This window comes from Xiphophorus hellerii, chromosome 16, assembly GCF_003331165.1.
Source record: "Xiphophorus hellerii strain 12219 chromosome 16, Xiphophorus_hellerii-4.1, whole genome shotgun sequence".
In the NCBI taxonomy this organism is placed as follows: Eukaryota; Metazoa; Chordata; class Actinopteri; order Cyprinodontiformes; family Poeciliidae; genus Xiphophorus; species Xiphophorus hellerii.
In genome coordinates, this window is record NC_045687.1 from 18,934,224 (window position 1) to 18,957,189 (window position 22,966).

At 43.6% G+C, this 22,966-nt stretch overlaps 1 protein-coding gene across 4 annotated transcripts; it reads left to right on the top strand.

Annotated features, from left to right (window-relative positions):
• On the top strand, positions 1 to 21,990 carry smurf1 (SMAD specific E3 ubiquitin protein ligase 1). Of its 4 annotated transcripts, none has more exons than XM_032587554.1 (18): positions 1 to 295; positions 8,443 to 8,481; positions 8,572 to 8,680; positions 8,778 to 8,911; positions 9,003 to 9,068; positions 10,407 to 10,482; positions 13,950 to 14,161; positions 14,238 to 14,322; positions 15,104 to 15,253; positions 15,583 to 15,811; positions 17,096 to 17,199; positions 18,221 to 18,335; positions 18,422 to 18,600; positions 18,797 to 18,934; positions 19,025 to 19,145; positions 19,265 to 19,466; positions 20,042 to 20,126; positions 20,226 to 21,990. In XM_032587554.1, exons 1-18 carry the CDS (start codon positions 241 to 243, stop codon positions 20,323 to 20,325), a joined length of 2,199 nt encoding a protein of 732 aa, XP_032443445.1. In that variant the 5' UTR covers positions 1 to 240; the 3' UTR covers positions 20,326 to 21,990. The 4 variants fall into 4 exon arrangements, with proteins under 4 accessions (XP_032443445.1, XP_032443447.1, XP_032443446.1 ...); XM_032587556.1 differs by having other exon boundaries at positions 20,051 to 20,126; XM_032587555.1 differs by having other exon boundaries at positions 15,107 to 15,253.
• The last annotated feature ends 976 nt before the right edge of the window (positions 21,991 to 22,966 follow it).

Genomic DNA, 22,966 nt, shown 5'->3' on the forward strand with positions numbered 1-22,966 from the left:
GACGTCAGCCGAGTACGTGCTTAAGCCTGCCCGAAAATGTTCTCCCGTGTTGTTGAATTTCGAAGGAGCGCAGGACTTTGCGGTGAAATAATACAGTTTTCTCGGTGAGGAACAGCTAAGCGGACCACATGTTTCGCCGCTGAAGTCCCTCGCGGTTCCGTTTCTTGGCGAAGGTTGCGATTTCGGGCGACTCCGAGGGAAAGTTTGAGCTATCCTTTTTTTTTTTTGCCTCCCGGAGTGATGTCGAATCCTGGGAGTCGGAGAAACGGGTCCAGCATCAAAATCCGACTGACAGGTAAAAAAAAAAAAAAACCGAGCCAAAGAGAAAACGCTTACAGTGCTTGTTTTATCCAAAGCTAAATTGCCTCGTACACACGCGTATACTGTAATATGTTGATGTAGTCAAACCGAACAAGTTTCTGCGGGGCTCTTGGTCTGTTCTTTACCCAAACATCCGGTTTTTGCGAGGTGAACAGCAGTTAAAGCCTAGCCTGTTAGCAAAAATGCTACCAAAATTGCCGATAGGACAGCCGAAAAGCTGTCTTTTGTTGTTTTTACGGCTGATTTACGCTTCTGTTCGCCTGTTTGCATGATATTAGAGAGAGTGGCGACTGAAAGCCGTCCAGAAACTTTATTTACAGCCAACCGTCGCCTCTAAGTATTAGCCCGCTGGTGTTAGCCTTTAGTAACACTGTAGTTACTGCTGACCGCTATAGCTGGTTAGCTACACCCTTTTTAAGGGGGTTGACCACCAGCAGGACCCGTCGCTTTTTTAGCTAATGCGACAAAATTAAAAGCATATAAAGCAAACGTTTCTCCGCATCCTCTGCGAAATCGATCTTTTTCGTGCAGATATGACATGCTAGCCTAGATAATACCAGTGTGTATCGATTGGCGTTTGGCTGCTGTGTCAGCTGCAGTTAGACTCATTGAACTTATCCCGACCCGGACGAGTTGGACACGTTTGCTCTCCGAGCATCACGTACTCAACGCACCAAGGATACATGTGTATATATATATATATTTTTTTTCTCAGTTTTTGGGTCAGGATTTTCTTTGTAGGACTCTGTTTTTTTCTCCCACTTTTCTACGTGGACAGAGAGCAGGAACAACGGTTTTTACTGTAGCTTAATGTAACGCCACTAGGCATCGAGGGGCCTCTATTCAAATGGAAATGACCCCCCTTTGCTGCCTGGCTCACTGTTTCCCTTCTGCTCAATTTACAACGGGACATGCAGGCACCACAGGTTCATTTTGTACAGTTTTATGTTTCATTTTTAATTTTTTGGTTTAGAGTTGCTAGTGTATCAATGACGTGTTCAAGTGAAAACCTGTTTGAACCTTTATTTTTCTGCATGGCTTTGCTTTTTGCCGAGCAGGATTTCAAAGCCGGTAGAGCGGCAGAAACATCCTTCCCAAATTAAAGACTCATCTTTCCACATTCCGGATTTCACAAAACGCCGAAATGTCTTTTCAGTTCATCTGCTCAGGCACATAATAGACCAGGTTACTGCTGCATTTTGTTAATGTGGAAACAACTGATGCCAGTCATTCAACTGATCAGTTCATTTAATGCTACTGGTTAGAGCTATGCAGTGAAATCTGTATGTAAATGACACATGTGGTGACAAACCACGCGGTCTCGCTCCCTCTTTTATCTTTTTGTATCTGAAAGCAACCTATTCTACTCATGTACTTTAATAAGCAATGGAGATAATGTAACAAAATGACATCTGTGTACCTGTATCCCAGAACAGCTAAGCAAAAAATATGTCTGATTGGATCAAACACTCCATTGAAGCGAAGCGTTGTTCTGATCAGGTTATTTTAGGTGCTCTAATTGTTTCGCCTCGACTCCATCCAAAGAAGTTCAGGAAGATCCAAATAGATCTTATCAGAAAGTTGTGGCTCAGATGATTCGCAGTGAAAACAAAGCAGAGACCGTGTGTGTGTGTGGGGGTTTGTGTAAGGCACGTCGCTCATTATTTCAACATGGATGCAGAGGTTATTGCCCCCCTCCGAGTGTGTCCCGCCCCCCCAGGTATGACTGGAATCCTAATTGGGCGAGGAATGCGCGTTGAGCCAATGGGCCGACTATGCTGCCGGCCAGCTCTGTTTAGTCTGACAGACTGAACGATTGTTTGGCCTACATCAGAGAAGCCTGTGTGTCTGTGACAGGGAGTCTGGCTCTGGGTCACACTTCATAGCGCCCTCAGTGTGTTTATGCAGGCTTCTATTTAGCCAGGCAGAATGTAGTTGTTGTATTTGATGGGTACCGTACAATAACCCTTGGGAACAAGCATTAAATTAGTGGTTTCGCGAAGATTTCTGCGAAGATGTCGGTACGACGCGAACGGGCGCAGCATTTAGACCTGGCTGGTTTCCAGTCGTCTGCAGCTAGGAGCTTAAATAAAGCGCAGACGGCCGATGGAGGAAGCAAATGTGCAATTTTTTCCCCCTTGTTTCAGTCAAAACTTGGGTTTCCTTTAAACAAAATTCAAATTTCCATAAATGCCTCAACAGGATGGATCAATATTGAAAACACACGCTGCCCCACTGCAATCCAAAATAGAAGCAAACTATTTTTGCTTCTAATCAATTCATTAGATATTAGAAAATATCTAATGAATTGAATTACTTTAATCACAGGACCATTTAATCTTTCACATTCTATGTAGTTTTTCTCACAAGACTTTCCTGTCAGACAAACTTTGAGTTGCGCTCAGACATCTTCTTTCCGTTCTGTAACTGGAAGCAGTTGAAGCTATTGCTAATTAGTTGCTAATAAACCACTGCTAGCTAGCTGTTTTGCATCTTTCATGGGTAAGAGTAGTTTATCACGATGTTGGTCTTTACCTGGCTCACTTCTATCGCCAAACTCGTACGATGCTACATTCATTCTGGGAAAAACCTTGGCACTACTATGGGAAATATGTGACTCTTTTGTACATTTCTGTCATGACACATGTCTTAAATTTCATTCATAATGGTCTTAAAAAGGTCTTAAATTTGCGTTGGTGAAACTTGCACAAACCCCGAGTTTTATGACATTTACCTTTGTGAAATTGTAACCACAGAACAGCTTTTGAAGTCTGCATAGTCAAAGCTAAACAATGAACCATTTCCAGGAAACCAACTCATGTTCTAAGCACTTTCCTGTTACTCACTAACTATTAAGTGTGTACTGTCGAGGGACAACAAACCCTTCATTCTGCAAGTGGCCAGTGTTGTCTGTTTTTCTCTGGCTGTTGCGATTCGAGCTGGTATTTGGGTCCTGGAATTACTACTTCCTCATTTCACGTAGCGGTCACATGATCAAGCTCTTAGACGTGCCGTCAGCCCTTTTTTTTGTTGATGCCACCGAGGATCCCCACCAGTGAATAAACCATCGCTGATCATGCACTCAGTTTATTAAACTGAGCTGCTGCTGGTGCTGCTTTAGGTGAGGTTATGTCATAGCGTTGCTGCAGATTATTGAATATGATTACATAGTACCTCTGGGTTTTAATTTGTTAAAATGATGGCTCCTTTTAGAGCTCTCTGTTAGATAATCTGGATACATAATAATGTTAGAAACTGAATGAATGAGACATTTAAAAAAATGCATGGAAGTTTGGGAAATTAATATAATAGGTGTTTTTTTCTGCCAAAAATAAAGGGATAAACAAACATTAAACCACAAAAATGTATAAGTTTAGTCGTACGTTTTTAGCCAGTTGTAAAAATAGATATATAGAGGACAACTATGCACTTGTTTTTGGAAAAAAAAACACAATACTTCAACAGTTTCTCATTGTTTAAGCAGAGATTTGGCAAAAAAAATATGTTTTAAGACTAAAGAAATAAAACAATCAACTTCCCCAAACTAGGAAATTCCATGATCTTATTTTAATTTATTGCAGACCTTTTTATTTTTCAAAACTGACGTGAAACACAAGGAAGTGATATGACTGATAACTCCTGAATTAGCACACAATAGTTGTGATATAAAAACTTATAATGTTGTAACTGGACGGTCTTTCTGGTTGTTTGGTGGGTGGATTAGTAATACGGAGCAATTTGTCTGAAATTAAGGTGACATTTCTAAAGCAGCTTTCTTTTACATCATGGTAGAGATGAGTCATCAGTGTGATCTGTGTTTTTATTAAAGATTCAACCTGACAATAAAGACTTTATAGACAATTCTGAATTATCTTCAACAATTACAACATAAGGAGACATTCAAGTTCACATTTTTGGTCTTGTTACTGGTAGCAGTGATTAATTTATTACATTTGAGACAAATGTGACAGCATGTTGTGTGCCTAAAAGACGAATGGCTGTAAATTGGAGTTTACAGTCTTAAAACAAACAGAAAGTGCTTATTCATTTCCAACAAAGTTTATGAAGGGCAGCGAGTGAGAGCTTAAAAAAGATAAAACGAAGCAACTTGTCTATATTACTTTCAGCCTTCCTGTTGTCTGCTGAAATCTCACTCCGTTTAAAAAGCAGCGAATGCCCTTCACAGAACACATTTCTGATTCCTCTGGCTGGATTTTCAAACACCTTGCTGAAAATGGCTAACTTTAAGTCTCTGTTACTCATTAAGGACCTTAACAACTATGATAGTTGCTGTTACCCTGGTGTGTTAGGCACGGTGCATTCACTAATCAAAAAAAAAGATAGGATTTTTAAGTTTCTTACAGACTGAAGTTAGGGCGATGAAGCAGGAAGCTGTCAGATTTCAGTCACCAGACGATTTAATGGCTCGTCTCTAGAGTTGGGCGATTAATTCATTTTACAGAATAGTGAAAATTTTCTGTTCACTGAAGATTCACTTTTTGGAAAATTAAGATTTTCTTTCACTAATGCACTTCTCGGGTTTCCAGCGCGATGTTAAGAACTACCATCTTGTTTGACAAGATGGTAGTTCTTTTGACTTTGTATTCAGTTGAACTCAAGGAAGGAATTATTAAAATAAAAGCCAGTTTTTAAAGATATTTTCTCTCATTTGTATTTTTCAGGGAAAAGGAGTGAGGAAAAATATAGATTAAAATCAGAAATTTAATTTGACAAAAAAAAAAACCATATCGCCCAGGGCTTAGCAAGGTTTCCCCCAGAAAACTTGCTAAGCCTGGTGGTTGGGGCGCCCAGCGGTCATTCATCCAGCGGCTCGCCGTGTTTTTGAGTTAAAAAATGTTTCAAGTTGACAGGAAATTTGAAAATATCACTTGATAATTATGTGTTATTGGAAGATTAATATCTGTACACCAACTATAAAGTCTTTAAAAATGCAAACATAAAAAAAAACTTAAATAAATAAGCAATGTTTAGCCTGGTGGAGGCACAAGTAAAGCCTGGTGGCCCGCCAGACTTATAAAACACTTGTTAAAACCCTGTATTTTGAAACAATCTCAACCTGTGCTGGCGGCCCAAATCTTTACTATTCTTGAGGTAAAGGACCACTCATCATCGGTTCAAGGCCCACAATAGAGCTGTGCCCCACACTTTGGACACCCCTGTGTTAAAGGGTGGCCAAAGTGTGTGATGATAAAAAAGAAGACGGTTGTGTAAGAGGAAAATGTACACAATTATTCTCAAAATGGAGAGTTTGACTGTTGCACTTAATTTCAGCCTTGATTTTTAATATTTCATTTTGTTTTATTTTTGATTTTGAGAAATCACTCGCACCCCAAAGCAGTCCTTCAATTTAGTTTGACTTCAGCCTGAGTGGAACCTTTTTGCTTGTTTTACCTCTTAACTTTAAAGCCAATAATGCAATGAACTAAATTGGCAGTGGGGGAAATCGGGCACCAGCTGAGCTGTCTGTGTCTCGGCCATCGGTTACCTTGGCAGCATGGGAAATTTCCCGAGACGCTGCGAAGGGGGTCCGTCACACATTCAGCGCCGCTAAGGAGGTGGTCAAGTAGCCTAAGAGAGGGGGGGGGAAACAAAGCCGGATGTTGAAATCAGAGCTGTCCTCTGTTTGTGGCGAGGGAGCGGAAGTGCAGATGGAGTGGAGAGAATGGTTTTCCTGGACTGTCTGGATGAAAGAGGAGTCAGGGATCAGCCTCCCTGTTCTTTTCCTCTCCGTCTCGCTCTCCGTCTCGGTGCCCGACGAAAAGATGAGATCTCGGTGTGGAATGCGTGAGTCAGGCAGAGGAGCGCTGAAAGAGGTCTGCGTGGGGAAAGAGGGAAGGATATCCTGTCAGCATTCTCCATGGCTGGATCACAGGAAGTAGGACCCGGCTGAGCCTGACACATGTTTGCCACAAGTTGCCACATCCTAAACCACCGACTGCCTTACTCACCGCCTGGGGCGGGGGGAAGAGTCCTGACGGGTTTTAAATCTACCTGAAGTGATGTTTTTATTGATTAGTCATATTAATCACTAACAGGCTTCATTCACTTTTCTTTGCTGGTTAGAGGAAGTACGGGATACTTCTGTTTTTATCTAATCATCATTTTTACACATTTTTGTGGAAATTGTGCTGAGAAATATGTGTAGATGCTTTTTATTATTTAACGGTCTCTCTTATTGAATAGATTGTCATGGTATGATTACTTTAAGTAGAAATTCAGTAGTAAAATATGGAGAAAATGATGAAATTGGTTTCATATAAAGCAGAATTATTTGAAAACAGAAGCAGCTATTCAACATATTTCTTACTAAGCTTGTAACATGGCTAGGCCTGGATGGTATGGCTGAAAAGCACATTACGATGTAATCGTTTCATATCAGTCGATGTTGATAATTGTAGATTAGTTTTTTGGTTTCAATATCTGAAATGCTGCTAAACTGGTGATGTGACCTTTCCTGTTTTATCCACAGTTTTAACTCCACACCATTATTTATTTATTTTCTCTTAATATCAGAGTAGAAAGTACATGATACATTACATCAATGAAAGGGGGGGGGGGGGGGGGGGGGGAGTCATGGAACTAACAAAGAAAAGGAAATAAGGTATTGTGTTTAAAAAAACCTTTTTTTTATTTTTAAGCAGTTATGAGGCACATAACATGAAACTGTTGCACAATTTACGGTTAAGTTGAGTCTTTGGTTGCTAGGTAACCAACGAGTGAGTGAGTTAAGATGCGACCAACCTTGCTTAACTCTCTTGAGAGGTTGAGCCGCTAAAGTATTTCTTATGCCTACATCCCCCAGAATGCTTTGCATTTCTGGCTCACAGTTCAGTAAAATGATTGAACATTCTGTCACGTATTATCTATTACTATTATTGTTCCTAGCCATGGAATAATAGGCTGTTAGATGTTAAACTTTTCTGTGGTTTTGCTCTTTATCAAAAAGCATAAGCTAATTCAATTTCTGATTTTGATTTAATTCCCTCACTTTAAAAAAAAAAAAAAAAGATTAGAAATGACAGAATATATGTATTTTTTTAAAATCATTCTTTCTTTAAGTTGACTTGAATTTGGAGTTGATGTAAATAGAAAGTGTAAATCACGCTTAGTGAAACAAGATGGTAGCTCCTGGATGGGCTGACATCACTCTGAACTATGGAAACCCAAGGAACACGTTGGTGTAGAAAAAAAAAAAAATGTTCCTAAAAGTAAGTCTCCAAAACCATAAAATTCGGTAAAATAGATTTATCGCCCAGCCTTAACTCCTAAACAACAAAATTTGTCATTCTTATAAGTGAGTAGCCATTTTTCAGCTACCAGTTAGAGTACTGTTGTCTGCAACAAGTTTTTTATTATTTTAATTGTGATAAACTATAAAATGAATACCCACTCTATTTATTTTCAGTTTTAACCTTTTTTTTTTGCAGTTTTGCTCTTAATAACATAGTTCAACACTTTCTCTTGTAACTTTCTAAAACTTCCTTGTTACTATATTAATTACTCTAGTCACACAGTTTAAAAAACATCTTTATTTCTTTTGTTAGTGGAGATCACAGTTGCTTTGGGTATTTATTGTTGTTTTTTTTTTTTTTTAGCTCATTAATATATGTTTATATGTATCCTCTGGCTATGTGAGCATGGCTAAAGTGTCACCAATACAACAGAAAGTATTAATTACATCGTAAGTCGGTGTGTAAACACATCCTGTTGTGATTACAAGCTACTGCATGTTTGTGGAGTATTGAGAGCAGAAGACCAGCTCTGTTTTCCAACATGTTTACCGCATGGCTAACATTAGCTGCGGCTCACACCTGAGCTAAATTGAAGTGACTGTGTCATCCGCGCGCTGCATAAACAGGAGAAGTCATGTTGACATGCAGCTTGAGAAAACTTTGAGACAGAGTGGGCAGCCTCATCTCAACAGCGGCATGCATTATCCCGCTCACCCAGTTCTGCAGCTCATCAGTATTCTCTGGCATTCATATTTTATCCTAAACTACATTCTTCCTCCTCAGAGTGTTTGTTATGCGTCAGAATTTATTAGAGCTGCCTACACAGTAAGATTAGCCTCATGCTTATGCCTTTTTTCCCCCCTTGCAGTATTATGTGCCAAGAACCTCGCAAAGAAAGACTTCTTTCGTAAGTATTGCTGTGGCATTTTCCATTAGTCTACTGTAGTAACAATTGGTACACAGAGCAGCGTTTTGGTGACGTCTTGTGTGCGTGCAGGCCTACCGGATCCTTTCGCTAAGGTGGTAGTAGACGGATCGGGTCAATGCCACTCCACAGACACAGTCAAGAGCACACTGGATCCCAAGTGGAATCAGCACTATGACCTGTAAGCCTCCTGGCGACCCCTCACCTCCCACATGCCTAGGTTTTAAATTCAGGCGGCGGTGGCGTAAAGAAACCTGACGAGTTCCTCGCTTTTGCAGCTACATCGGGAAGACGGACTCGATCACCATCAGCATATGGAACCACAAGAAGATCCACAAGCGGCAGGGGGCGGGGTTTCTGGGCTGCATACGACTGCTTTCCAACGCCATCAGCAGGCTAAAAGACACAGGATGTAATTTAGATTTTTTTTTTTCTTCTCTAAATGATTTTATTTTTAACCCTATTTGCATCTGGTGCATTCATTCTGACTTTCCTCCCTCCAGACCAGCGCCTAGATCTTTGCAAGCTGAACCCCTCTGACAGTGACGCAGTGAGGGGGCAGATCGTAGGTGAGGATGGACACACTGATAAGCTATCTCTGTTTCCACTTGCCGTTTTTTTTTTTTTTTTCTCCATCTTTGTCTCCGTGCAAATGTTCAGCTGCAAGAACGTTAACAAAACCCAGAAAGAGCGCACACATCGCACTCGTTTCAGTCTGGAAACCTCATCCCTGCATACCAAAAGATTTGAATGTCATTAAAAGTTTATTTCGTTCAATAACTTCACACTTATTTCTGTTAATTTTGATTACTCTGTCATACAGACTTAAACCCAAAATCCACTCTTATCAGGAAATGTATAATATTACATTAGAACAATAAAAAAAAGCATTTATTATTGCGAAATGGCAGCGTATAGAAAAATATGTCCATGTGCTCGACTGTAGCTTTCTGCCAGCAGTCAGTTTCTTTAGCAGTGACCTTCTTCGGCTTCCTCTCCTCTTCGGGGTGTCAGTGACCGTCTGGTCCACATCTGTGAAGTCAGCAGTTATCCCATCCCTTTATAGACCATAAAATAACACAACATCTACACATTTAGAAGTCATTAAGTTATAACGATCAAAGCTTAAAGAAATAAATTCTACATCGACCAATGTGGACCTCTATAACTTAAGTTTCACTTTTTAAATTGAATCAATTAAAAATGTGTCATCATGATTTATTGTAGAACGCATAGAGAAGCCGCCATTTTGCTGATAATACTGATTTGCTGATTTTGCTGATATGTTCTTCCAAACTGGTATTCACTCGCAGAAGACCCGAAGCAGTGTTTTAAGAATAAAATCAAGAAATTAGTTTTTAATTTAGCTGATTTCTAAGATCCTGTTAACATGTTAAATTATCTTTCTGATTGACTTTTAAATGAAAAGTTATTCTGAGTGTAAGAAGAAATTCAATTGAAAACTTTTTATTTTTAAATTAGACATTTTTATATTTTTAAGGATGCTTAGTTGGTTTGGAATTTTCCAACTTTATTTGCATTTATGTTAATAAGTTGTTTGTTTTCAATGTTTTTTTTTAAATCATTAAAATATTTGTAAATACATTTTACTTCAGTCTAATTCCTACTTTTCTTTAAACCCAGTTTTATATTTTTATTCCTGTGTTTTTATTGGCCATAAAGATGGAAAACCGACGTTTCTTCCTCCACCATCCACATTGACAGATTCAAACATCTATGAATGTATTTTTTATTTTTTTCTTCATACATTTTGGCAGTTTTATCTGTTTCGTTTTGTTTTTTTCTTTATCTTGCATGGCACTTTATATATTTGGTATGAAAGGCACTGAATAATTACATCCTGACTTATTGATTCTGTCCGATGTCGACATATTTCCTGTTTGTAGTGAGCTTACAGACGCGGGACCGCATTGGCAGCGGTGGTCCTGTAGTGGACTGCAGAGGACTGTTGGAAAACGATGGGTGAGCGCATCTCCAGACTTTGATAACTTTAACGTTCATCCATCCATCCATCCATCTTCTTCCGCTTATCCGAGGTCGGGTCGCGGGGGTAGCAGCTTCAGAAGGGAGGCCCAGACTTCCCTCTCCCCAGCCACTTCTTCTAGCTCCTCCGGGGGAATCCCGAGGCGTTCCCAGGCCAGCCGAGAGACATAGTCCCTCCAGCGTGTCCTGGGTCTTCCCCGGGGCCTCCTCCCGGTGGGACGTGCCCGGAACACCTCACCAGGGAGGCGTCTAGGAGGCATCCTGACCAGATGCCCGAGCCACCTCAACTGGCTCCTCTCGATGTGAAGGAGCAGCGGCTCTACTCTGAGTCCCTCCCGGATGACTGAGCTTCTCACCCTATCTCTAAGGGAGAGCCCAGCCACCCTACGGAGAAAACCCATTTCGGCCGCTTGTATCCGCGATCTCGTTCTTTCGGTCATGACCCAAAGCTCATGACCATAGATGAGGGTGGGAACGTAGATCGACCGGTAAATCGAGAGCTTCGCTTTTTGGCTCAGCTCTCTCTTCACCACGACGGACCGGTACAGCGCCCGCTTGACAGCAGACGCTGCGCCAATCCGCCTGTCGATCTCCCGCTCCCTTCTTCCCCCATTCGTGAACAAGATCCCGAGATACTTAAACTCCTCCACTTGGGGCAGGACACCCCCCCTGACCCGGAGAAGGCACTCTACCCTTTTCCGGCTCAAGACCATGGCCTCGGATTTGGAGGCACTGATCCTCATCCCGGCCGCGTCACACTCGGCTGCGAACCGCTCCAGCGAGAGCTGCAGATCACGATCTGATGAAGCCAAAAGGACCACATCGTCTGCAAAAAGCAGAGATGAGATCCTAAGGCCACCAAATCGGATCCCCTCAACACCTTGGCTGCGCCTAGAAATTCTGTCCATGAAAGTGATGAACAGAATCGGTGACAAAGGGCAGCCCTGGCGGAGTCCAACTCTCACCGGAAACGAGCCCGACTTACTGCCGGCAATGCGGACCAGACTCTGACACCGGTCATACAGGGACCTGACAGCCCGTATCAAAGGGCCCGGTACCCCATACTCCCGGAGAACCCCCCACAGGGCTCCCCGAGGGACACGGTCGAACGCCTTCTCCAGGTCCACAAAACACATGTAGACTGGTTGGGCGAACTCCCATGCACCCTCCAGGACCCTGCCGAGGGTGTAGAGCTGGTCCAGCGTTCCACGACCAGGACGAAAACCACACTGCTCTTCCTGAATCCGAGGTTCGACTATCCGACGGACCCTCCTCTCCAGGACCCCTGAATAGACCTTGCCAGGGAGGCTTAAGAGTGTGACCCCTCTATAATTGGAGCACACCCTCCGGTCCCCCTTTTTGAACAGGGGGACCACCACCCCAGTCTGCCAATCCAGGGGAACTGCCCCCGATGTCCATGCGACATTGCAGAGTCGCGTCAACCAACACAACCCTACAACATCCAGAGCCTTAAGAAACTCCGGGCGGATCTCATCCACCCCCGGGGCCCTGCCACCGAGGAGCTTTTTAACCACCTCGGCGACCTCGTCCCCAGAGATTGGAGAGCCTAACCCAGAGTCCCCAGGCTCCGCTTCCTCAGTGGAAGGCATGTTGGTGGGATTGAGGAGGTCTTCGAAGTACTCTGCCCACCGGCCCACAACGTCCCGAGTAGAGGTCAGCAGCACACCATCCCCACTATAAACAGTGTTGGTGCTGCACCGCTTCCCCCCCCTGAGACGCCGGATGGTGGACCAGAATCGCCTCGAAGCCGTACGGAAGTCTTTCTCCATGGCCTCTCCAAACTCCTCCCACGCCCGGGTTTTTGCCTCAGCAACCGCCCGAGCCGCATGCCGCTTCGCCCGCCGGTACCCATCAGCTGCTTCCGGAGTCCCACAGGCCAAAAAGGCCCGATAGGACTCCTTCTTCAGCCTGACGGCATCCCTCACCGAAGGTGTCCACCAGCGGGTTCGAGGGTTGCCGCCGCGACAGGCACCGACAACCTTGCGGCCACAGCTCCGATCGGCCGCCTCGACAATGGAGGCACGGAACACGGTCCACTCAGACTCCATGTCCCCCACCTCCCCCGGGACGTGTTCGAAGTTTTGCCGGAGATGGGAGTTAAAGCTCCGTCTCACAGGGGATTCCGCCAGACGTTCCCAGCAGACCCTCACAACACGTTTGGGCCTGCCAGGTCTGACCGGCTTTCGCCCCCACCACCGGAGCCAACTCACCACCAGGTAGTGGTCAGTGGACAGCTCCGCACCTCTCTTCACCCGAGTGTCCAAGACATACGGCCGCAGATCCGATGAAACGATGACAAAGTCGATCATCGAACTGCGGCCTAGGGTGTCCTGGTGCCAAGTGCACATATGGACACCCTTATGCTTGAACATGGTGTTCGTTATGGACAATCCATGGCGAGCACAGAAGTCCAGCAACAGAACACCGCTCGAGTTCAGGTCGGGCGGGCCGTTCCTCCCAACCACGCCCCTCCAGGTCTCACTGTCATTGCCCACGTGAGCGTTGAAGTCCCCCAGCAGAACAAGGGAGTCCCCAGGAGGAGCACTCTCCAGTACCCCCTCTAAGGACTCCAAAAAGGGTGGGTAATCTGAACTGTCGTTCGGCCCGTAAGCACAAACGACAGTCAGAACCCGTCCCCCCACCCGTAGGCGGAGGGATGCTACCCTCTCGTTCACCGGGGTAAACCCCAACGTACAGGCGCCGAGATGGGGAGCAACAAGTATGCCCACTCCTGCCCGACGCCTCTCACCTTGGGCAACTCCAGAGTGGAAGTATGTCCAGCCCCTCTCAAGGAGACTGGTTCCAGAACCAGAGCCGTGCGTCGAGGTGAGACCGACTATTTCTAGCCGGAACCTCTCGACCTCACGCACTAGCTCCGGCTCCTTCCCCACCAGAGAGGTGACATTCCACGTCCCAAGAGCCAGTTTCTGCAACCGAGGATCGGACCGCCAGGGTCCCCTCCCTCTGCTGCCACCCATCCCACACTGCACCCGACCCCTTTGGCCCCTCCCACGGGTGGTGGGCCCATGGGAGGGGGGGCCCATGTTTCCTCTTCGGGCTGAGCCCGGCCGGGCTCCATGGGTAAAAGCCCGGCCACCAGACGCTCGCCATCGTGCCCCCCCTCCAGGCCTGGCTCCAGAGTGGGGCCCCGGTGACCCGCGTCCGGGCGAGGGAACACCAAGTCCAAAGTTTTCCTTCATCATTGGGGTCTTTGGGCTGCTCTTTGTCTGGTCCCTCACCTAGGACCTGTCTGCCTTGGGTGACCCTACCAGGGGCATGAAGCCCCAGACAGCATAGCTCCTAGGATCATTGGGACACTCAAACCCCTCCACCACGATAAGGTGGCAGCCCATGGAGGAGAACTTTAACGTTATTACGGTTAAATATCACGTTTAGACTTCTGAGCTTTGTGCGTAACTCCTCAGACCCGTTTTCGAGGGCTGCTTCAGCGAAGAGCCGCTGCCCTACTCCGACCCCACCGGCGCCGCGGGCGGCGGGAACTGTCGGCTGGACTCACCGGGTCAGGAGGGCCGTCTGCAGACTCTGCGAATCAGAGGGCCGGACTCCAGAGGTCATGGCCACACCCCTCAGAACAGACCTCACGGGCATCAACCGCCTGATCTGCCAGAGGGATACGGTCCGTTCTCAAACACATTTATCAGCCGTCTAAATTTGAAACGGCCACGAATAACATTGTTTCCTTATTGTAACAGAGCAACGAACAACTGTGCAAGGCCAGGTGTACTTCCTTCACACACAGACAGGCGTCAGCACCTGGCACGACCCTCGGATACCACGGTAGGATTACTCACTGGTTATAGTCAAACACAGCTTGAAAATAAGGAAAATCTTTAAGAAATTACCCTGAAAATTATACTTTACACTTGCGCAATTATGTTTCTTTGTACAAAATCTGGTGTTCTGTTTGTAGGAATGAATAGTTATACATTTAAATTGATAAACAGTCAGAAAATAGAAGAAGAATGCTGAAAAGTCTGAATAAGTATAGAGAAAATAAAAACTGAGCATGAAATTATTGATTTTTTTTTTTTCAGATTTTTGTGGTCATCAAAAAATTCAAAGATCTTAGTTTCTGAAAAATAAATAGTTTTTCAGATTGATTTGTACTTAAATGTTTCATCACAGCTGTGACGACGTTTTAGTTTTTGATTTACAGACTTAAGAACCCGAAAGTGAATGCTCACATTTCAACTAAACACCTATTAGCCCTCTAGTTCCTCTGAGATTCAACTTTAACCTGCACTTGTTCTGAAAGCTGCTGTGGTTTAAATACCAAACATATTTGGCACATTGTGCATATTTACATCAGATTAAAGGTAGCAGAGATGCTGAACTGCATTTAAAGAATCTGCATGACGTGTCCCAGTCCTCATTTGAGGAATTTTTAATTTTTGAAATGAGCTTGGTCCAAAACAAGAATTATAAACATCAAAATTCTGACTTGGGGAATATTTTGTGTTCACATGTATTGAATGTAGTAAAACCCGATTGTAAAATCTAGAAGTTTGAGTCAGAAAACGTCTGAGAAAATGTTCTGCCACGCCCTCTGATTCTGGAGTAGGGATCTGGCCAGCGTGAGCTGCGAGGAACTTGGCCCGCTGCCAGTGGGGTGGGAGGTCCGAAGCACCGTGTCCGGCCGCATCTACTTTGTGGACCACAACAACCGGACCACGCAGTTCACAGACCCCCGTCTGCACAACATCATCAGGTGTGTGTCTGATCCAGGAACACTCCAGATTTCTCCCAACTGCAGACTCAGCCCGCTTTAAGGTGGCAGACTCCTGTAGCATGTCCTTAATTAGTGGATTTTAGTCTGATTTGTTCTTAGCCTGATCTGACACCGACGTAAAGCTACACCCAGTCTGGCCCCGGACGTGACCTACTGACGGTCATCAGCTCCGTTAACACTGCAGGGAAGTGTGATTTACAGAAACGCTGGCTTACAGGAGATTTAGCTCGGCGCGCGGCGTCTAATCCTGTCTGCTCTCCTGGCCTGCCGCCGTCTCACCCACCTCTCGCTTCTTCCGCTCTCTCCAGCCACCAATCCCAAGTGAAGGAGACGTCCCAGGCCCCGCCGATGGATGTCGGGGTGGACGAGGGGGGAGGCGGAGGGATCGGCGGGGGCGGAGGAGGAGACGGAGACGTGGCGGTGCGCTACGAGCGAGACCTGGTGCATAAGCTGAAGCTGCTGCGCCACGAGCTGTCGCTGCAGCAACCTCAAGCGGGACACTGTCGCATTGAGGTGTCCCGAGAGGAGATCTTTGAGGTAAGGAGGAACAAAAAGGTAATATACCACTGGACTGCATCATTTTTGTTTCTGATTCCAACAAAAAAAACAATAAATATATATTAAAAACAGCTTGTTAAATGCATGTAAAAGTGCAAAACAACATGTTTTTATCACTTTTTTTCCCCATGAAATGTGTTGCTTTTTTCCCTACACATCAAAAACACTAAATCTTACCAAGTATTTTTGGCCTAGTTTCTAATTTATAATATCTTGGCACAATTAAAATAGAACAAAACTAACTTACAAGTAACTTTTCAGCAAGATAAAGGAGCTTGTTTTAAGTCAATAATTCGTTAATAGTGATGAAAAAAAGGCATTAATTTCACATTTTTCCCATGTTATGAGTGAAACAATCTGCCAGTGGGACTAGCAGTGTAGAAGATAGATACATGAAGTTGTCACAATCTTTTCTGGACACAAAAATGGCTTTAATATATTTTTTTTTATCTGGTTTTTTTTTTATCCTCTTTATTTTCTTTGAATTACTTATTTTTTCCCCGAGACGCCTCAGCGGAGAAACATTTTCAACCCTGATCCACTCAGCTGCTTATTATTCTACTGAGCTGAGAGGTTTTCAGATTGTAAACATGCCTCTGATTGGTGGATAGACTCTGTGCAAAACCTTGTTTGTGTTGCATCACCGGCAAACAGCAGCTGCTGCTGCTGAAGCAATACCGACTCCAGAACCTTTTCCACTTTTTTGTGGCACAAACTTTAATATGTTTTATTGCAGTTTTATGTGATAGACAAACGCAAAGTAGTTGTGAAGTAAAACAATGATACAAAGGGTGTTAAACAAGTTTCTCAAATAAAAATCTGTGACGTGGGTGTTTATTTAGCCCTTATCAAGGGGACTTTTCCACCAAACCGGATTCAGTTTTAACCTTAGCACCAGTTTGTTTTGTTTCCACTGAGAGAAGCCGTGTCTGCCCCGAAGAAGCAGCGCTAACCCGCGTTATGGTCGGCAGGCGTGGAGCCGCGTTTGTCAGGAGAACGAGGCAAAACCGATGAACAACAAGCCAATCAAAACATTGAGTGTGCCATGTTTAAAACTCCTGAATTAAACAAAAAACATTTAGCACTAGAATGCATTAAACCACCAGGCTGCAGCACTAAATGTCGTATTCAACATTGTGCTTAACTCGGCTGATTAGGATTGTGACACGTTCACGGCCCAGGCTTGTTGTCTCAAACCGTTTCGGCAGACTTGTATGAGTTATTCAGGTTTGTGTGTGATCTGTATCCTGTGTGCGTTCCCAGGAGTCGTATCGACAGATAATGAAGATGAGGCCGAAGGACCTGAAGAAACGGCTGATGGTGAAGTTCAGAGGAGAGGAGGGCCTTGATTACGGAGGAGTGGCCAGGTGAGGGTGAAGGCTCTGAGTTGTGGTTTATTGTTGCTCTATTTCTTGTCTGCGCCACGTTTTATTAAAATGTGCAGCATATGTTTAATTAAGCAGAAGTGCTGATTCTTTTCAGCTAATCTGTTAAATATTTCCAGTCATTTACTTTCTCACAGAGGTAAAAATCATAACTAGTGAGAGAAACTGAAGGTTTTCCATTGTTATTTCCTTCCAGTTAGTGTATTACTAAATAAATGTATTTAATAAAATAATACCCACTTTAGGGCTGAAACAATTAATTGAATTAATTATGATTAATCGATTATTGAAATAATTGTCAACTATGAGTAGTAGTCTATTAGTTGTTAATAGGAGTTTACAAAGATTTGCTGAAAGAACAACATACTTAGAGCAGTGATTAAACCAACGCTGTACAAAAACATAAACATTTTTGCATTTAAGATAATAAAAAAAAACCTCTTTGTAAAAATGTTTTACCCAGAACTCCACAAGTGATAGTTTTTGCTTTATTTGATTCAAAATCTTAAAACAAAAAGTCTCCTATAAATGCTATCCATTTCTTATCAAAATAAATCAACAGATCAGTAGATAATATTTCTCTAGCTGCAGACGCATCCTTTGCCACAAATGATCAACATAACATACACGAAAGGAATGTTATTTCATTTTAAGCAATACATTTTTTATTCGAAAATGTAAATGAATTATTTGCGTCTTTTAATGTATTTCTAATATTGTGTTTTTAAAAAAAAGCTTTAAGTGGTTAAGTGGCCATTTTTTATCATGTTAATCATCAGAGTAATCTGACGATTACTAAAATAAACGTTAGTTGCAGCGTTAGCCCCCGTTGTAGCTTCCTTTAGCTTGAATAGAATAGAAAATTCCTTTTATTTGTCCTTCAGTGGGAAAATTTCAGAGTATCAGTAAGAAATTGACAAGCACATGTATGAAGAATAAGCAATAATATCTGGTTTATTGTGTTTAAGTTCACTCGTTTAATGCTGAGTAACCTTGTCTCCAGGGAGTGGCTGTATCTGCTGTGTCATGAAATGTTGAACCCCTACTACGGCCTCTTCCAGTACTCCACTGACAATATCTACACACTACAGATCAACCCCGACTCCTCCATCAACCCTGTGAGTTCACTAATAACCCGCTTTACGTCGAGTTAATTATGGATCTCAAACTTTGGTTCACATTCCTTTCTCTCTCTTTTTCTAAGGACCACTTGTCCTATTTTCACTTTGTGGGCCGAGTGATGGGCCTGGCGGTCTTCCACAGTCACTACATCAACGGCAGCTTCACGCTGCCTTTCTACAAGCAGCTGCTAGGCAAACCCATCCAGCTCAACGACCTGGAGACCACGGACCCGGAGTTGCACAAGAGCCTCGTCTGGATATTGTGAGAACTTTGCCTAGATCGGCCCAAATAGCCCACTGTGACTTTGAGTCACTTCCCTGTTTTTATTTCACATTTTACAGCCCAGTGTTCTCTTTATCGTGTGTGTGTGTGTGGGTGTGTGCGTGTGTGTGTGTGTGTGTGTGTGTGTGTGGGGGTGGGTGTGTGTCTGTGTGTGTGTGTGTGTGTGTGTGTGCAGGGAGAATGACATCACTTCTGTCCTGGATCACACTTTCTGCGTGGAGCACAATGCCTTTGGGAAGTTCTCCCAACATGAACTCAAACCTAACGGCAGAAATGTTCCCGTCACTGAGGAGAACAAGAAGGAATACGTTAGGTGGGCACAGATAACAAAACAAGGTGTTCAGAAATGCTTCCCAGTGTGGTGTGGAATGCTGACTTTGCTCGTGTTGGCTGTGTGTTGCAGACTTTATGTGAACTGGAGGTTCATGCGTGGGATTGAAGCCCAGTTTCTGGCTCTCCAGAAAGGATTCAGTGAGCTGATCCCACAGCACCTCCTCAAACCGTTCGACCACAAAGAGCTAGAGGTGCGCGCCTCTGAACGATAAACCTTCATTTGAGGGAAACCAGCTTAACCGACCAGGATTCTTCACATCTCGTTCCTGTTTTCAATCTCATAACATCCCGCTCTCTCCGTCCCATCCAGCTAATAATCGGCGGACTGGGGAAGATAGACCTGGCGGACTGGAAGGCCAACACCCGGCTGAAGCACTGCACCGGGGAGAGCAACGTGGTGCGGTGGTTCTGGCAGGCCGTGGAGGCCTTCAGCGAGGAGAGGAGAGGGCGCCTCCTGCAGTTCGTCACGGGCTCCACTCGGGTTCCCCTGCAGGGGTTCAAAGCGCTGCAGGGTGGGTCAGGCACCGGCACAGAGCCTCCACACAAAATCAACACACAGCTTTTAGCTGCAGTCGTTTCATATCATCATTCGTTCATTTACTGCCAATAGGTTTGTTTTGATTCACGTTAGGGCTGAAACAATTAATTGTGATTAATCGGTTATTGAAGTAATCATCAATTATTAATCATAGCTTGTGAGACAAACGGGAGGTTCTTATCGATTCCTTCCAATCGGCATATTGCTAATTGAATATGTGCTGAATAAAATGGGGGCTGAAACGATTAATCGTGATTAATGAATTATTTGAAATAATCATCAACTAATTTAGCAAATGATTAATCGTTAACTAGAGTATACAGATTCTAAAATATGCCATTTGCTGAAACAACAGCACTCTGAAAGCAGTATTTGGGGCAAAACTGTACAAAAAATATGAACATTTTGTAATTTAGATGTCAAAAATAAGGACAAAGATGTTTTTGTCTGTAAATAAACCACCTGCGTTTATACTGGTGTCTGATTTCAAACGACCAGCCAGCCGTTTCCCATTGTAGAGCAGTGATAACTAGAATGTATGTGTGTAAGGCTCTACAGGTTCTGCAGGACCGAGGCTCTTCACCATCCACTTGATAGACGCCAACACAGAGAACCTACCGAAAGCTCACACGTGGTAAGACGCCTCGGGTCTCATTCATTCATTCATTCATTCATTCATTCATTCATTTATTACAGAGTCTGACTTCCTGGCGAATCCTTTTTTTGTCTCCAGTTTTAACAGAATAGACATCCCTCCCTACGAGTCCTACGAGAAACTTTACGAGAAGCTGCTGACAGCCGTGGAGGAGACGTGCGGCTTCGCCGTGGAGTGATGGCGCCGCCACAAGGACGAGGAGGACAGCGCCGGTCACACTCGCTTGCACTTGCACACCCAACTATCTGACATTCGACATGTATGCACACACACGAACCGAACTCGAGGTGTACTCCGAGTATACCGAACAGCCAAGCATTACGAGAACACGCCGTCTCTTGCCACCTCTGCGCCGCCGGACTGCCTGCGGTTAAACGAGGAAGCACAGCAGCAGCAGGAGGAGGAAGCAAAGGAGGAGGAGGAGGAGAGGGAAGGGGATCAAGGGGGGGGTGGGAATAAAAGAAAAAAAAAAAAAGTATTTTAAAAAATTTTTCAAATATTTTCAAGAAGCATTTTTATCCTTCAGTTTTAACAAGCTATGATGTCACTCTTAAGAATGTGTAACCACGGCAAATTCGACTCGAGTCGCGCTCAAGTCTCCGGGCACAATCAGCCAATCGCGTACGAGCCTGCGAACTTTGAATTCGGGTGTGCGTTGAACAAGGCGGGGAGCGATGTTTTTTTTTTTTCTTTTTTCTTTTTTTCCTCCGTAACAAGCTGATTGATCGACTAGTATTCATGCTTCATGTTTAACCACTGTTGCGTGTCTTTGTGTCTCAGTCTGCATGTGAGAGAGTGGGATTTTTTTTTTTTTTGTATGCGTGTGTGCGTTTGCATGTGTGTCGAGCATGGCACTCTGTTATGCTGTAAAAATGATAAAATGAGCCTCCATTTAACTTTTTTTTTTTTTCCTCTTACGTTTGTACCTGCGACCACTCTGATCCTCTCTGATGTTTTTATTATTTATTACTAAATGATTACTGACCAAGCTGCTATATGCTCTGCAATGAGCCCTCACTAATTTCTTAATCGCAGCTCAACCTACTGGAGCTGAAGGGTCAATTCTCATGCAATTCAAGTCATCCACAAAGTGGATTCTTTTTATTTTTTATTTTTTATTGAGTTTTGTTACTTTCAAACATCCATGTTACTGCGGGGGGGGGGGGGGGGGGGGGGGAAGTACTCTCGTCGGTGTACGAAAGATGTTGGTGTTTTGAAAACACCGGGTTACATTTGCTGAAGTTACATTTCCCCTGCCACTCTCAACCGTAATTTGAGAAATAAAACTAATCCAAGGGTATGTCCAAGATTTTATCTTATTTTTTATTTTTGGTGGGGTGGGGGGGGAGTTTGTTATTCGTAATCAAAACGAGCCTCAAGATGCAAAGAAGCCACTTCATTTGCAACATCTGTGCTTAAAAACAAAAGACCCCTTAAGCCTTTTTATACATGTCTTATCGCCTATATTGCCATGTTTTTATTCCTCCTAAACATGATTTATTTTTTTTTTCTCTCTCTCTCTGTAGCCAGAACGTTTGGAAAACTAATCATCATCTTTAAGACCACAATGAATGAACTTTTGAACCATTTAAGCTCCACGGTAGAGAATGAAATCAAATTTTATTGAGCGAGAAGAAACATGCGGACGGGAGGGAAAGAGGGGAACGTTCCGTTGTAGATTGAAGACTGTTACGCAGTATTATTTCAATCTGCATTTTCTATGGTCTAATTTCACTGTGTAATGGATGCAAAAGTATTGTAACTTACAATGTACTAAACATTTATGAAAAAATACAATGTAAATAAGATTATATTAAAAGAAATTAAATTGAAAAATACAATCCTGCGTGCGTGCGTGTCGCCCTTTCTTTGCCGTTTCAGTTAGAAAGACTTATAATGATGTGCTTAATGGTTGTAAGGATTGTTTTTGTAACAATTCAGAAAATGTATTCTTTACAATCCTGGAGAAGCTACAGAAAATCCCTAAAGAATGATGGAAAATTATATCTAGTGCCTGCGGGAGCACTTATACACATAAATCTGAAAAGTGTGGCATGAAAGTCGAGATAGCACGGGGTCCACGCATCTTTAAAATGTCTTAAGTTCATTATTAAAAGCTCTCCATTTTATACAAGTTAAATCAGCAAAACCAACACTTTTGGATGCATTCATCATCTCCACCCAACTGGCACGCACCTCACAAAGAATCAAGCGCACCCGTCTCTTTCACCGCTCAAGCTCAGCAGCCGAAGCTGTAGGTAACCTGGCACACCTGTGCTCACACACTGACCTGGACCTGGACAGGACTCACAACACTGAAGCGCTCTCCAGATTGGAGTGTGGATCAGGTGCTTTTACTACTAAAATCTTCCCAAAACACCCGTTCTTTTTAACAAACTAAAAATATTAAAAACTACATTCCCGGATGATCTCTGAAACAATTCCCTTATATCTGATTTACTTTAATTCCCATCTAAATGTCTAATTAACAAGGGGGCGCTTCCAAAGACCCTCTTTGACTTTAGTGTTATCAGCCATCTTCTATGGTGCTTTCTGTTGAAACAGCAGCTACAGCTTAGATAAGCTAATCAGGAAGGCCAGCTCTATGCTAAAATGCCCACACAACCCAATGCAGGTGGTGGGAGACAGAAGGACTCTGGCTAAAGTAACATCACTATTGGACAACGAGGGTGTCAGCTCATCCTTAAAAAGTTTTGCATTTATATATCTCAAATTTAGGCCTTAAAATGGTTTGAGTTCATTTTGTCCAAACTGGCTGCGCTTTGTGTGGAAGGATGAACAAAAAATGTGTGGTGTCC

Bases quoted from the DNA above. Each gene is read 5' to 3' on its own strand.
- smurf1 (XM_032587554.1), top strand. From the start codon at position 241: ATGTCGAATCCTGGGAGTCGGAGAAACGGGTCCAGCATCAAAATCCGA. The intron at 15,254-15,582 runs GTGTGTGTCTGA...CGCTCTCTCCAG, and splicing joins CGTCTGCACAACATCATCAG to CCACCAATCCCAAGTGAAGG. The intron at 18,601-18,796 runs GTGAGAACTTTG...GTGTGTGTGCAG, and splicing joins AAGAGCCTCGTCTGGATATT to GGAGAATGACATCACTTCTG.